The sequence below is a fragment of the Bombina bombina genome, chromosome 1 (genome assembly GCF_027579735.1).
Source record: "Bombina bombina isolate aBomBom1 chromosome 1, aBomBom1.pri, whole genome shotgun sequence".
Lineage (NCBI taxonomy): Eukaryota > Metazoa > Chordata > Amphibia > Anura > Bombinatoridae > Bombina > Bombina bombina.
In genome coordinates, this window is record NC_069499.1 from 1329456482 (window position 1) to 1329473448 (window position 16967).

Genomic DNA, 16967 nt, shown 5'->3' on the forward strand with positions numbered 1-16967 from the left:
TAGGAAGGCACCCTTGCCCCTTGTAGAGATAATGGAGTTCAGGCCTGGACCAAATAAAATGTTTCCCATAAAGGGGAGGGAAAGTAGTCTAGACTTAGAAGTCATGTCCGCAGACCAGGACTTCAGCCAGAGCGCCGACGCATCTACACTGAGAAACCAGCGATTTTAGCATTCAGGTGAATAATCTGCATGTTGGCATCATAGCTAAAAGAATTAGCAATTCTCAAAGCCTTAATCTTTTTATCCATCGGCTCTCTGAAAGACGAGCTATCCTCAAGAGGAAGTAGTACGCTTAGCTAATGTGGAGATAGCACCATCCACCTTAGGGACGGAACCCCACAACCTAAGCTGAGAGTACAGGACCAGGATTTTTTTTTTAAAGGCAGACGAAGGGGAAAAGGAAGATCCAATTCTATGCCATTCGTTTTTAATAATATTTACCATTTTTACAGGGATAGGAAAAGTTAGCGGAGCTACCCTGTCCCTCCTTTAGAAGAAAACGTAGGTGTTCAATTTTAAATCTAAAGGCTGGCTCTGATCAAGAAATTTTACCCTCTGACGACTCAGAGTGTGACCCATCCTGGGATACTTGAAAGGCAGACAAATCAAGCAAATCACTGGATGTCCCCTGGACCGGAGAGCTATGTTTAACCGTTCACTGCTAAGCAGGGCAAGGTAGAGCACTAAGGGCCTCAGACACAGCTATTTTTAACTATGGGGTAAAGTCTGATGGTAAAAGGCTCCCTCCAGACGGAGGATCAGGCGTGCTACGGGAAGCTGCATGTGATAATGGAGATGATTGACGGGTATGCACTGCACGGGATGGCGAGTCCTCAGAGGTGGACGGCTCAGTCGTACTAAAGGGGTTAACCTTCTTAGACATAATTACCTTGTTGATGCATATGGAACATAGTTGAGAGGGCGGCACACCAATATTGACAGGTATTACTATTAGGAATAGAGGGAGTACCCTCAAGCATATCAGGATCCTCCATAGCTTGCGCTAACAGTAGGATACAAATACGACAGCTTTATAACCCCTAATGACTGGGGCACTCAGCACCTCCTAGACCCAGGCAACCAGAGAAGAAGCGACCTCTCCGACAGCTAGTTCGGTCAGGAAAGAGAAAACGAATGTGTGACCACACCCGGTTACGTGGTGCACAGCGATTCCTTTATATTTGTTTAGTGGTTCATTTATATCTGTGGAGATTAATACATAAAAGAAAAAAGGCCAATTTGGACTTTGTAAAAAAGTAGTAATTAAAGGGACACTGAACCCAATTTTTTTTCTTTCGTGGTTCAGATAGAGAATGCAATTTTAAGCAACTTTGTAATTTACTCCTATTATCAATTTTTCTTCGTTCTCTTGCTATCTTTATTTGAAAAAGAAGGCATCTAAGCTTTTTGTTTGGTTCAGACCCATGGACAGCACTTTTTTTATTGGTGGATGAATTTATCCACCAATCAGCAAGTACAACCCAGGTTGTTCACAAAAAATGGGCCGGCATCTAAACTTACATTCTTGTATTTCAAATAAAGATACCAAGAGAATGAAGAAAATTTGATAATAGGAGTAAATTAGAACGTTGCTTAAAATTGCATGCTCTATCTGAATCACAAAAGAAAAAAATTGGGTTCAGTGTCCCTTTAAGCATAAAGTGAAACTTTGATGTGGATTTCAAGCTATAAGAAAGTTCTAAGTAAGTAGTAAATACTGACAGGTACATCTCACTTCGAACCTGTACTACACCATGCATCACAAGGGTTAGGGAGTTGCTTTTTGAGTAGGAAAAAAAACTAAAGAAAATTCTAAAAAACATAATTTATGTAAGAACTTACCTGATAAATTCATTTCTTTCATATTAACAAGAGTCCATGAGCTAGTGACGTATGGGATATACATTCCTACCAGGAGGGGCAAAGTTTCCCAAACCTTAAAATGCCTATAAATACACCCCTCACCACACCCACAAATCAGTTTAACGAATAGCCAAGAAGTGGGGTGACAAGAAAAAAAGTGCGAAGCATATAAAATAAGGAATTGGAATAATTGTGCTTTATACAAAAAAATCATAACCACCACAAAAAAGGGTGGGCCTCATGGACTCTTGTTAATATGAAAGAAATGAATTTATCAGGTAAGTTCTTACATAAATTATGTTTTCTTTCATGTAATTAACAAGAGTCCATGAGCTAGTGACGTATGGGATAATGACTACCCAAGATGTGGATCTTTCCACACAAGAGTCACTAGAGAGGGAGGGATAAAATAAAGACAGCCAATTCCTGCTGAAAATAATCCACACCCAAAATAAAGTTTAACAAAAAACATAAGCAGAAGATTCAAACTGAAACCGCTGCCTGAAGAACTTTTCTACCAAAAACTGCTTCAGAAGAAGAAAATACATCAAAATGGTAGAATTTAGTAAAAGTATGCAAAGAGGACCAAGTTGCTGCTTTGCAGATCTGGTCAACCGAAGCTTCATTCCTAAACGCCCAGGAAGTAGAAACTGACCTAGTAGAATGAGCTGTAATTCTTTGAGGCGGAATTTTACCCGACTCAACATAGGCAAGATGAATTAAAGATTTCAACCAAGATGCCAAAGAAATGGCAGAAGCTTTCTGGCCTTTCCTAGAACCGGAAAAGATAACAAATAGACTAGAAGTCTTACGGAAAGATTTCGTAGCTTCAACATAATATTTCAAAGCTCTAACAACATCCAAAGAATGCAATGATTTCTCCTTAGAATTCTTAGGATTAGGACATAATGAAGGAACCACAATTTCTCTACTAATGTTGATGGAATTCACAACCTTAGGTAAAAATTGAAAAGAAGTTCGCAACACCGCCTTATCCTGATGAAAAATCAGAAAAGGAGACTCACACGAAAGAGCAGATAATTCAGAAACTCTTCTAGCAGAAGAGATGGCCAAAAGGAACAAAACTTTCCAAGAAAGTAATTTAATGTCCAAAGAATGCATAGGTTCAAACGGAGGAGCTTGAAGAGCACCCAGAACCAAATTCAAACTCCATGGAGGAGAAATTGACTTAATGACAGGTTTTATACGAACCAAAGCTTGTACAAAACAATGAATATCAGGAAGAATAGCAATCTTTCTGTGAAAAAGAACAGAAAGAGCGGAGATTTGTCCTTTCAAAGAACTCGCGGACAAACCCTTATCTAAACCATCCTGAAGAAACTGTAAAATTCTCGGTATTCTAAAAGAATGCCAAGAAAAATGATGAGAAAGACACCAAGAAATATAAGTCTTCCAGACTCTATAATATATCTCTCGAGATACAGATTTACGAGCCTGTAACATAGTATTAATCACGGAGTCAGAGAAACCTCTATGACCAAGAATCAAGCGTTCAATCTCCATACCTTTAAATTTAAGGATTTCAGATCCGGATGGAAAAAAGGACCTTGTGACAGAAGGTCTGGTCTTAACGGAAGAGTCCATGGTTGGCAAGATGCCATCCGGACAAGATCCGCATACCAAAACCTGTGAGGCCATGCCGGAGCTATTAGCAGAACAAACGAGCATTCCCTTAGAATCTTGGAGATTACTCTTGGAAGAAGAACTAGAGGCGGAAAGATATAGGCAGGATGATACTTCCAAGGAAGTGATAATGCATCCACTGCCTCCGCCTGAGGATCCCGGGATCTGGACAGATACCTGGGAAGTTTCTTGTTTAGATGAGAGGCCATCAGATCTATCTCTGGGAGCCCCCACATTTGAACAATCTGAAGAAATACCTCTGGGTGAAGAGACCATTCGCCCGGATGCAACGTTTGGCGACTGAGATAATCCGCTTCCCAATTGTCTACACCTGGGATATGAACCGCAGAGATTAGACAGGAGCTGGATTCCGCCCAAACCAGAATTCGAGATACTTCTTTCATAGCCAGAGGACTGTGAGTCCCTCCTTGATGATTGATGTATGCCACAGTTGTGACATTGTCTGTCTGAAAACAAATGAACGATTCCCTCTTCAGAAGAGGCCAAAACTGAAGAGCTCTGAAAATTGCACGGAGTTCCAAGATATTGATCGGTAATCTCACCTCCTGAGATTCCCAAACTCCTTGTGCTGTCAGAGATCCCCACACAGCTCCCCAACCTGTGAGACTTGCATCTGTTGAAATTACAGTCCAGGTCGGAAGAACAAAAGAAGCCCCCTGAATTAAACGATGGTGATCTGTCCACCACGTTAGAGAGTGCCGAACAATCGGTTTTAAAGATATTAATTGATATATCTTCGTGTAATCCCTGCACCATTGGTTCAGCATACAGAGCTGAAGAGGTCGCATGTGAAAACGAGCAAAGGGGATCGCGTCCGATGCAGCAGTCATAAGACCTAGAATTTCCATGCATAAGGCTACCGAAGGGAATGATTGAGACTGAAGGTTTCGACAGGCTGTAATCAATTTTAGACGTCTCTTGTCTGTTAAAGACAAAGTCATGGACACTGAATCTATCTGGAAACCCAGAAAAGTTACCCTTGTTTGAGGAATCAAAGAACTTTTTGGTAAATTGATCCTCCAACCATGATCTTGAAGAAACAACACAAGTCGATTCGTATGAGACTCTGCTAAATGTAAAGACGGAGCAAGTACCAAGATATCGTCCAAATAAGGAAATACCACAATACCCTGTTCTCTGATTACAGACAGAAGGGCACCGAGAATCTTTGTGAAAATTCTTGGAGCTGTAGCAAGGCCAAACGGTAGAGCCACAAATTGGTAATGCTTGTCTAGAAAAGAGAATCTCAGGAACTGATAATGATCTGGATGAATCGGAATATGCAGATATGCATCCTGTAAATCTATTGTGGACATATAATTCCCTTGCTGAACAAAAGGCAATATAGTCCTTACAGTTACCATCTTGAACGTTGGTATCCTTACATAACGATTCAATAATTTTAGATCCAGAACTGGTCTGAAGGAATTCTCCTTCTTTGGTACAATGAAGAGATTTGAATAAAACCCCATCCCCTGTTCCGGAACTGGAACTGGCATAATTACTCCAGCCAACTCTAGATCTGAAACACAATTCAGAAATGCTTGAGCTTTCACTGGATTTACTGGGACATGGGAAAGAAAAAATCTCTTTGCAGGAGGTCTCATCTTGAAACCAATTCTGTACCCTTCTGAAACAATGTTCTGAATCCAAAGATTGTGAACAGAACTGATCCAAATTTCTTTGAAAAAACGTAACCTGCCCCCTACCAGCTGAACTGGAATGAGGGCCGTACCTTCATGTGAACTTAGAAGCAGGCTTTGCCTTTCTAGCAGGCTTGGATTTATTCCAGACTGGAGATGGTTTACAAACTGAAACTGCTCCTGAGGACGAAGGATCAGGCTTTTGTTCTTTGTTGAAACGAAAGGAACGAAAACGATTGTTAGCCCTGTTTTTACCTTTAGACTTTTTATCCTGTGGTAAAAAAGTTCCTTTCCCACCAGTAACAGTTGAAATAATAGAATCCAACTGAGAACCAAATAATTTGTTTCCCTGGAAAGAAATGGAAAGTAGAGTTGATTTAGAAGCCATATCAGCATTCCAAGTCTTAAGCCATAAAGCTCTTCTGGCTAAGATAGCCAGAGACATAAATCTAACATCAACTCTAATAATATCAAAAATGGCATCACAGATGAAATTATTAGCATGCTGGAGAAGAATAATAATATCATGAGAATCACGATTTGTTACTTGTTGCGCTAGAGTTTCCAACCAAAAAGTTGAAGCTGCAGCAACATCAGCCAATGATATAGCAGGTCTAAGAAGATTACCTGAACATAGATAAGCTTTTCTTAGAAAAGATTCAATTTTTCTATCTAAAGGATCCTTAAACGAGGTACCATCTGACGTAGGAATAGTAGTACGTTTAGCAAGGGTAGAAATAGCCCCATCAACTTTAGGGATTTTGTCCCAAAATTCTAACCTGTCAGTCGGAACAGGATATAATTGCTTAAAACGTTTAGAAGGAGTAAATGAATTACCCAATTTATCCCATTCCTTAGCAATTACTGCAGAAATAGCATTAGGAACAGGAAAGACTTCTGGAATAACCGCAGGAGCTTTAAAAACCTTATCCAAACGTATAGAATTAGTATCAAGAGGACTAGAATCCTCTATTTCTAACGCAATTAGTACTTCTTTAAGTAAAGAGCGAATAAATTCCATCTTAAATAAATATGAAGATTTATCAGCATCAATCTCTGAGACAGAATCCTCTGAACCAGAAGAGTCCAAAGAATCAGAATGATGGTGTTCATTTAAAAATTCATCTGTAGAGAGAGAAGATTTAAAAGACTTTTTACGTTTACTAGAAGGAGAAATAACAGACAAAGCCTTCTTTATGGATTCAGAAACAAAATCTCTTATGTTATCAGGAACATTCTGCACCTTAGATGTTGAGGGAACTGCAACAGGCAATGGTACATCACTAAAGGAAATATTATCTGCTTTAACAAGTTTGTCATGACAATTATTACAAACAACAGCTGGAGGAATAGCTACCAAAAATTTACAGCAGATACACTTAGCTTTGGTAGATCCAGCAGGCAGAGGTTTTCCTGTAGTATCTTCTGGCTCAGATGCAACGTGAGACATCTTGCAATATGTAAGAGAAAAAACAACATATAAAGCAAAATAGATCAAATTCCTTATAAGACAGTTTCAGGAATGGGAAAAAAATGCCAAACATCAAGCTTCTAGCAACCAGAAGCAAATGAAAAATGAGACTGAAATAATGTGGAGACAAAAGCGACGCCCATATTTTTTGGCGCCAAATAAGACGCCCACATTATTTGGCGCCTAAATGCTTTTGGCGCCAAAAATGACGCCACATCCGGAACGCCGAAATTTTTGGCGCAAAATAACGTCAAAAATGACGCAACTTCCGGCGACACGTATGACGCCGGAAACGGAAAAGAATTTTTTGCGCCAAAAAAGTCCGCGCCAAGAATGACGCAATAAAATGAAGCATTTTCAGCCCCCGCGAGCCTAACAGCCCACAGAGAAAAAAGTCAAATTTTTGAGGTAAGAAAAAATATGATAACTTAAAGCATAATCCCAAATATGAAACTGACTGTCTGGAAATAAGGAAAGTTGAACATTCTGAGTCAAGGGAAATAAATGTTTGAATACATATATTTAGAACTTTATAAATAAAGTGCCCAACCATAGCTTAGAGTGTCACAGAAAATAAGACTTACTTACCCCAGGACACTCATCTACATGTTTGTAGAAAGCCAAACCAGTACTGAAACGAGAATCAGTAGAGGAAATGGTAAATATAAGAGTATATCGTCGATCTGAAAAGGGAGGTAAGAGATGAATCTCTACGACCGATAACAGAGAACCTTATGAAATAGACCCCGTAGAAGGAGATCACTGCATTCAATAGGCAATACTCTCCTCACATCCCTCTGACATTCACTGCACGCTGAGAGGAAAACCGGGCTCCAACTTGCTGCGGAGCGCATATCAACGTAGAATCTAGCACAAACTTACTTCACCACCTCCCTTGGAGGCAAAGTTTGTAAAACTGATTTGTGGGTGTGGTGAGGGGTGTATTTATAGGCATTTTAAGGTTTGGGAAACTTTGCCCCTCCTGGTAGGAATGTATATCCCATACGTCACTAGCTCATGGACTCTTGTTAATTACATGAAAGAAACATGGATTTCTTGGAGAGAAAAAAAGATGAAGAAAAGGGAGTGAGTAAACTGACTGCAATATTATAGTAGACACTAAAACCACAATTAAAATACTGTAAAAAGCAAAGTGCATATTTTATTACCTGCACTCCGTGAAGCTTCTCCCCTGATAACACCAGATCTTTTTCCACCAACAGCAAAACTCCATGGATGCAGTTGGGTACAGCAGCCTATAAACAAAAATAAGATGAAGCACAGGTAGAATGGCTGATATTTGAGCAGTTCAGCTCCATTATCTAAGCTATTCTAGAGAAAGATTTCAAACAATGTTCTCATGCACAGAAATTTGCAAGTGCTTAAATCATTTCATACAACGGAGAACTATCTACTAAAATATTTCAAATTTACCATAAAAAATTTGCACTGAATGAATTAAGAAAACATATGTAATTCTATAAATGAATGCTCTAGCAGTGGTTTCTAAAATATACACTAAATAAAATGCCAGCAACACATGTCAGAAGCCAGATATATATTTTGTAAGGAAACATTTCATAATACAGATATATACTAGCTCTAAGCAAAATTGTAGGATCTGTGGTTCTCTGGCTCCTGGGATATGTCACTGCCTCATTTAACAGATAGTGTGGGATGCGGCAAGCGAAGGGTCCTTTTGGGAAAGTGATTGCAAACTATGAAATGTAAATCTAATAGTAAAATGACCTATCTGTATTGCATTAAACTTTAACGTAACATTTCATTTTAAAAGGACAGCCCCTATGAAGCAAATTAGCCAAGGTTTTCCATTTTACTACAAAAATTGTATTAAAGAAGCAGTTTGCTTAAAAAGAACAATAATACAAATCATACAGTCTTTTGATTGTTCTTTATCTCTCTAGGCACACACAGGACACCTTAAGTTACATTAAAGAAACATTTTTAATGGGGGAACAAAAGCTTTCGACCCCCCCATGAAATATAAGCACCACATTTTCTCTGCTTGTTTTTTTTAGGTGCCAGATTCTGAATCTCCGCCTCTTTGTACTGGGGGCCGCCATCTTGGAGCACAAGTATTCTTACAGCCTGTGACAGAAGCAGTGTGCACACTCACAGATCATCAATACTGCATTTTATTACAGCTCTATAATGTGCTTACGGTTATTATACAGCTGTAACAAATATTACTGATCTGTGAGTGTGCACTGCTTCTGTCACAGGCTGTGAGAATATCTGAATTCCAAGATGGCAGCCCCCAGCTTCAGTATCTGGTAAGGAAGAACGGATTTGAAAAGAGCTGCAGGAACAAAATGAATTGCAATAACATGGTGAGTGATTAATATTCTCCTATAGTTGTGCAAAGCAATTTAATATCCCTTTAAATGTTTGAAAGCATTGTTTGTTTATTTCAAGTGCTGCTATTTGTGCGTATACCAGACATAATTCTCATTGCATTTCTTTTTGAATATTCTTAAAAATACAATGCAGATTAAATCAAAACCGTTGAAAATAAACAAACTGTGGGGCCGAATTATCAAAGTGCGAGCGGACATGATCCGCTGTAGCAATCTTGTCGGCCATACATCGATTAATGCCGACAGCGCATTGCAAAAGCATTTCACAAGAAATGCTTGTGGAATGCCGTCCCCTGCAGATTTGCGGCCAATCAGCCGCTAGCGTGGGGTGTCAATCAACCTGATCGTATTCGATTGGGCTGATTGCTGTCCGCAGCCTCAGAGGTGGTGGCAGACGAATTAAGGAGCAGCGGTCTTAAGACCGCTGCTTCTTAACTCCTGTTTCCTGCGAGACCTGTTTCCTAGTTTTTATTTTTTATTTTAACTATTTTTCTTATAACATTTGTTAAATAAAACACTACACTATTAATATGACTTATAATGCATTTCTTTCACCATTCAGAAGCAAGTGTTGCCACTATGATAACAAAGGTGGCAGTATGGGGAGCACATTAGGCCAGCAAAAGGTGTGAAACTGTTATCTATATTTAAACTTGACCTGAATGGGTAAACAAAACATCAGCCTGCCTCACTTATAAAGACAAACAGTCTAATAAAAGGATTTTCTGTTGTAACTTGTGAGCCCCTTAGTCAGAGAAACAATTCAGGCCTGATAGCAATGACAGCAGATGGAAAATGCTAAGTGATAAGTGACAAGTAGCAGGCAAGCTGTCATTTTTGTCTTACACATATTTAAGGGATATCATTATCTGTCACATTTACGTGGCAAATTGAGAAATCACACAGCAATCTTGTTACATCACTGACTACTGCAGGTTACTTTAAGTCACTAACATTCTACTCAATGTGCAACAAGCTTTTATCAACAAGGTTACGTTTTTATATTACTATTATTTACTTGAAAAGTTCCATAAAAACGACCCTACTCTGAGGTGCTTATACATTTGTAGCATGCTTTACATTAAATACAGTTTATTTTATTCTAAGCACATATCTATCCATTTATTGAAGAATATTTTATATATATTTTAGCGCACAGCAGTATAAACTTGCAGGTAAAGTAATTAAACTACTTATTATATTTTGTCTCTATCTCAACTATTTTGTTTTATGTCCCTTTAAAGGGGCAGTCAAGACCAAAAAAAACTTAAATGATTTAAAAAGGGAATGTCATTTTAAACAACTTCCCAATTTACTTTTAGCACCAATTTTGCTTTCTTCTCTTGGTATTCTTAGTTGAAAGCTAAAGCTAGGAGGTTCATATGCTAATATCTTAGACCTTGAAGACTGTCTCTAATCTGGATGCATTTTGACCACTAGAGGGCATTAGTTCTTGTGTTTGATATAGAAAACATTTAGCTCATGCATGTGAAATGACCTAGGAGTGAGCACTGATTGGCTAAAATGCATGTCTGTCAAAAGAACTGAAATAAGATGGCAGTCAACAGAAGCTTAAATACAAGGTAATTACAGAGGTAAAACGTGTATTAATACAACTGTGTTGGTTAAGCAAAACTGGGGAATGGGTAATAAAGAGATTATCTATCTTTTTGGACAACAAAAATTATGGTGTTGACTGTCCCTTTAGGAGTTTCAAAAGAAATTTGCCCCTCCCTAAGGGTGCATGAAACTCTTTCTACGTTTCTTCCTCCTCATCACATCTTTTGTGCCTTCCTACTATATACATATGGCAGCCAGTGCTCTGATTCAGGTTGAAGGGATCATTCTGGGAAATTGTTTTAGAGGTAGGAGGATTACCACCGCTCTGTAAGAAAGTGGCAGCAAAGAGGTTAATAATGTTGCTATGTTAAAAGTAATGAAGGATTTAGTATAACTCTGCTATGCAGATATAATGTACACCTCATAAAAAGTACTTAATCTATTTTTTGCTTGGTTCTTAGATTTTAAACATGTTTTCCAGGCCACGCTTTAAACAAACACACATTCAAATAATTAACTGTGTTCCATAACCAGGGCGATGCGTCTTTTCTGGCTCCGTACTCAAACAAATATTTATAAATTTGTCATGAGACTAACAGTAATACACAAAAAGAGGCACATGTAATTGAAAAGTCAGCGCACTGGGGTTTTAGTTACTCAGTCACTATCTTGAGTACGCAAGGATAAGAAATCTGTATCAAGCAATACTAGAAATAGCCTGCTGATCAGGTACAAATTTCCAAATCCAGAATTCCAAAAAACAAACTTATTCTAAAATCCAAACTTTTAAATGAATATTTAAAATAAATAACTAAAATGATAAAAAAAATTACTATTATGACATGTAAAAGAACACTCAAATCGAAACATGGAGAGATAGAGAAAAAACTATTTAACTATATGAAGTAATTTAACAGAGCAAATACCTGCACGATATGAAAGGCTTTAAACAAGGCAGGAACCGGAGAGCATCGGCGCGCATCCACAAGCAGAGTCAGCCCTAATGCACGGCGTTCCTTCCTGTAAGCAAAGGAATAGAAGTCAGATGTATGTTATACTACAGTCACACCCTGTTAAAGGGACACTGTAAGTAAATATTTTCTATGCCTGTTACTAACTAACTACCCCAAATACGCTTTTTATCAATAGCATTTCATTAACATATCTCTACCGTATATCAGAAATCTTGTCTGCAAATTTAATTGTTTTCCAAACCCACTCCATGGGTATCCTTTGCTCTGTACCAATCCGCTTACAATACCTAGGTTTCAAAATGGCGCTTTAAACACAAAGTTATTGCTTTAAGTATTTTGAACAAGCAGTGCTGAAAATAGTGGGCAGGATAATGTGACATCATCGGCGAATAAAAGATATAACTTTTAGAACGTTATGAAACTTCTTTTTGGAGAAAATATAGGTCAGTAGGTTTTAATTAATGTTTATTAACTTTAATATGTTAGTTGTTTAGCTTAAAAATTATAACAGAAAGTAATCCTTTAAAGACACAAGTACTCATTAAATTTTTTTCTTTCGTGATTCAGATAGAGTATGCAATTTTAAACCACTTTCTAATTTACTCCTATTATCAATTTTTCTTCGTTCTCTTGCTTTCTTTATTTGAAAAAGAAGGCATCTAAGCTATATTTTTGGTTCAGATCCAAGGAAAGCACTTGTTTATTGGTAGGTGAATTTACCCACCAATCAGCAAGAACAACACAGTGTGTTCACCAAAAATGGGCCGGCATCTAAACTTACATTCTTGCATTTCAAATGAAGATACCAAGAGAATGAATAGAATTTGATAATAGGAGTAAATTAGAAAGTTGCTTAAAATTGCATGCTCTATCTGAATCACGATAGAAAAAAATTTGGGTTCAGTGTCCCTTTAACAGTAACACACAAAACCATTTAGCTTACTAGCATTAAAGTGAAAGTCAATCCTAGCGTTGTACAAACGCTAGGATTGACTATTGAAACAAATAAAGGGGCTTTTCATTCATGAAGTATAAGATACTTCATGTAGAAAGCTCCTTTATTTGTTTCAACCGATCGCCGTTAGCTGCTACAGCAGCCCACGGCTAAAGAAAATTTTGCTAAGAGGTGACTTTTCACCTCCTAGCCAATAGCCGTGCGGCAAATCCAGCTTGGAGCCCATGGGAACCGGATTTACCGCACGGCTATTGGCTAAGAGGTGAAAACGTCACCTCTTAGCAAAAAAATTTTTAGCCGTGGATTTGTACAACGCTAGGATTGACTTTCACTTTAACTAGTGACACTGCTTTCATTGTTATCTTTGTTAACGGGACATTCTAAAACAAAACAAAAATGCTCTAAGACAATTAATTATATTTTTGTACTGGTGCCTCTATATTTGTGTTATTAGTTTAAAAGGACATAAAACCAACATTTTTCTTTTATGATTGAGCATACAATCAAAATAAAAATCCAGAAACTTTAAGAAATTTTGTTCACTTGGTATCTTTTGTAAAAGAGCATATCTATGTAGGTACATGTGCAGGTGTCTGTAGCACTACCAATAAAGCAAGTTCTGCAAGAATGTTTTTAAAGGGATAGGAAAGTAAAATTAAACTTGCAAGAATCACAGCATGTAACTTTAAGACACTTTTAAAATAACCTATTTTCAAATGTGCTTTGTTCTCTTGGTATCCTTTGTTGAAATGCAATACGCAATTATCCTACACTAGTGGGAGCTAATGATGATTGGTGCCTGCATACTTTTGCCTCTTGTGATTGGCTAACTAGATGTTTTCAGCAAGCTGCCAATAGTGCAATGCTGTTCCTTTTTCATTCCTTTCAGATAGACCATGCAATTTTAAAACTTTACAATTTACTGCTTTATCAATGTTGGTTAATTGTCTTGGTATCCTTTGTTGAAGAAGAGGCAGCCACCAATCAGTAACTAGCAACCAGTAGTGCATTGCTGCTCCTGAGCCTACCTCTAAGTGTTTCAATAAAGGATACTAAAAGAACAAAGCCAATTGGAGTAGCATTCCCTGCTCAGAATCTGTAATGTGCTGTGGCTCCCTTTAGTGGGAGTTAAATACAGTTAGCTGGGGCCAATCATTTTGTTCACTAGGATGTCCTTTTAAGTAAGATAATGTCAGCAGATGATTAGTTGGTGTACATTTACAGTGATATACTTTCAGTACGTACTTTGGAATGCTGTAGAAATACAGGAATAGGCGCCCCAGCTCTGCAGATGTACAATTAGGGTTTAGCCAGGCTGTGTTCCTTGTACTGATTATCACCACTGCACGTCCATTTCTGTCCCGGGTTCCTGAGACAAGAGAGATGGGTAACACGGTTAAGGCAGAGGCTATCTTTTTTATCAGTGCATGATCTGAAAACATGTATATAACTATTCAACCTCATTAGCAAAGTATACTTTCAGAGTGAAGGAGAAATTGGCTCAAATAAATATGCATATAAATTACACTACAGTGAAAGCAATAAATGAGAATAACTTTTCTTACTCATTTAGGTTGATTACTTCCTTTTATATATTAAAGGGACAGTATACACTCATTTTCATATAACTGCATGTAATAGACACTACTATAAAGAATAAGATGCACAGATACTGATATAAAAATCCAGTATAAAACTGTTTAAAAACTTACTTAGAAGCTGTCAGTTTGGCTCTGTTGAAAAGGTAGCTGGAAAGCCCACTGCAAGTGGCAAATAAGACACTCCCCCCCTCCCCCTTCTTTTGCATATGAAAAGACCCTTTACACAAACAGGAGCAAGCTGGAGAAGGTAGCTGACGGTATTCACATAAAACTTTGGGGCTTGGTTAGGAGTCTGAAAATCAGAGCAATGTTATTTAAAAATAAGCAAAACTTTATGGGCTATATAAATAGATCATCTACAAAACATTTATGCAAAGAAAAAATGAGTGTATAATGTCCCTTTAAGGATAAGGGGGTTGATCACAATCATTTAGGAAGGTTTTTTGACTAAAAAAAATTTCTACAAAATGCACTGTAAAAGTAAATGGGGATTTAAGTAGCAAAATAATTTAATAACAAAATGCTTACCTGATAAATTATTTTCTTTTGTAATAATGATGGTCCACAGTCCTCTATAACAAAGTATATATTCCACGCCACTAGGAGGTCAAGAACCCATATCAGAGCTTAAAATCCTACCTCTCATCTCTCTCAGTTTAACCCCTTAACGACCAAGGACGTACGCCACACGTCCTCAAAAAAAATACACTTAATGACCGAGGACGTGTGGTGTCCTGCTCGCTTCCAGCTGCTTTCCGGTTATTGCAGTGATGCCTCGATATGGAGGCATCCTGCAATAACCCCCCTTGGCCATCCGATGCAGAGAGAGCCACTCTGTGGCCCTCTCTGCACCGGACATCGATGGCCGGTATCGTTGGTGGGTGGGAGCTTACGTGGGAGGCGGGTGGGCGGCCATCGATGCTCTGTATGGATTGGAGGGGGGCGGGATTGGGGGCGGGACCCACGGGGGCGCGCACGGGAGCGCGCGCGTGCACGGGGGTTGGTGGGCGGGCGCGGCTGGGAACCGCTACACTACAGAAAAACATAAAGTAAAAAGTAAAAAAAAAAAAAAAGAAAGATTAAACTTTAATAATATAATCTAAGGGATCTGGAAGGGGTGGGGGGTTGGTCTTGGTGGGGGGGAAAGCTACACTACAGAAAAGGGCTTTTTTTTTTTTTATAAAAAGGCACATTTTTTGCAAAACTGGGTACTGACAGACAGCTGCCAGTACCCAAGATGGCGCCCATTAAGGCAGAGGGGAAGGGTTAGAGAGCTGTTAGGTGGGGGATCAGTGAGGTTGGGGTCTAAGGGGGGATCATACACATCAGCATATGTAAATATGCTTCTTTTTTTTTTAAAAAGGGCCAAATACCTTTTATTTTAGTACTGGCAGAGTTTCTGCCAGTACTTAAGATGGCGGGGACAATTGTGGGGTGGGGGAGGGAAGAGAACTGTTTGGGAGGGATCAGTGGGTCTGATGTTTCAGGTGGGAGGCTGAGCTCTACACTAAAGATAAAATTAACCCTGCAAGCTCCCTACAAGCTACATAATTAACCCCTTCACTGCTAGCCATAATACACGTGTGATGCGCAGCGGCATTTAGAGGCCTTCTAATTACCAAAAAGCAATGCCAAAGCCATATATGTCTGCTATTTCTGAACAAAGGGGATCCCAGAGAAGCATTTACAACCATTTGTGCCATAATTGCACAAGCTGTTTGTAAATAATTTCAGTGAGAAACCTAAAATTGAGAAAAATTTAACTTTTTTTTTAATTTGATCGCATTTGGCGGTGAAATGGTGGCATAAAATATACCAAAATTGGCCTAGATCAATACTTGGGGTTGTCTACTACACTACACTAAAGCTAAAACTATCCCAAAAAGCTCCCTACATGCTCCCTAATTAACCCCTTCACTGCTGGGCATAATACACGTGTGGTGCGCAGTGGCATTTAGCGGCCTTCTAATTACCAAAAAGCAACGCCAAAGTCATATATGTCTGCTATTTCTGAACAAAGGGGATCCCAGATAAGAATTTACAACAATTTATGCCATAATTGCACAAGCTGTTTGTAAATAATTTAAGTTAGAAACCAAAACTTTGTGAAAAAATTTGTGAAAAGTGAACGATTTTTTGTATTTGATTGCATTTGGCGGTGAAATGGTGGCATGAAATATACCAAAATGGGCCTAGATCAATACTTTGGGTTGTCTACTAAAAAAAAATATATACATGTCAATGGATATTCAGAGATTCCTGAAAGATATCAGTGTTCTAATGTAACTAGCGCTAATTTTGAAAAGAAATGGTTTGGAAATAGCAAAGTGCTACTTGTATTTATAGCCCTATAGTTTACAAAAAAAGCAAAGAACATGTAAACATTGGGTATTTCTAAATTCAGGACAAAATTTAGAAACTATTTAGCATGGGTGTTTTTTTTGTGGTTGTAGATGTGTAACAGATTTTGGGGGTCAAAGTTAGAAAAAGTGTGTTTTTTTCCATTTTTTCCTCATATTTTATATTTTTTTTTATAGTAAATTATAAGATATGATGAAAATAATGGTATCTTTAGAAAGTCCATTTAATGGCGAGAAAAACGGTATATAATATGTGTGGGTACAGTAAATGAGTAAGAGGAAAATTACAGCTAAACACAAACACCTAAAAATGTAAAAATAGCCTTGGTCCCAAAGGGACAGAAAATGGAAAAGTGCTGTGGTCATTAAGGGGTTAAATGGACACTGAACCCAAATTTTTTCTTTTGTGATTCAGATAGAGCATGCAATTTTAAGCAAGTTTCTAATTTACTCCTATTATCAAATTTTCTTCATTCTCTTGGAATCTTTATTTGAAA

At 38.2% G+C, this 16967-nt stretch overlaps 1 protein-coding gene across 1 annotated transcript in view; it reads right to left on the minus strand.

Annotated features, from left to right (window-relative positions):
• The window catches only part of LOC128664603 (rho guanine nucleotide exchange factor 40), a 339695-nt gene that overhangs the window by 229498 nt on the left and 93230 nt on the right, over window positions 1–16967 (minus strand). Inside the window, exons 4-6 of the mRNA XM_053719420.1 lie at window positions 13755–13878; window positions 11507–11600; window positions 7812–7898 (exon numbers count right to left, since the gene is read on the minus strand). Coding sequence (XP_053575395.1) covers window positions 7812–7898; window positions 11507–11600; window positions 13755–13878 — 305 coding nt within the window. The remainder of the gene's footprint in view (window positions 1–7811; window positions 7899–11506; window positions 11601–13754; window positions 13879–16967) is intronic.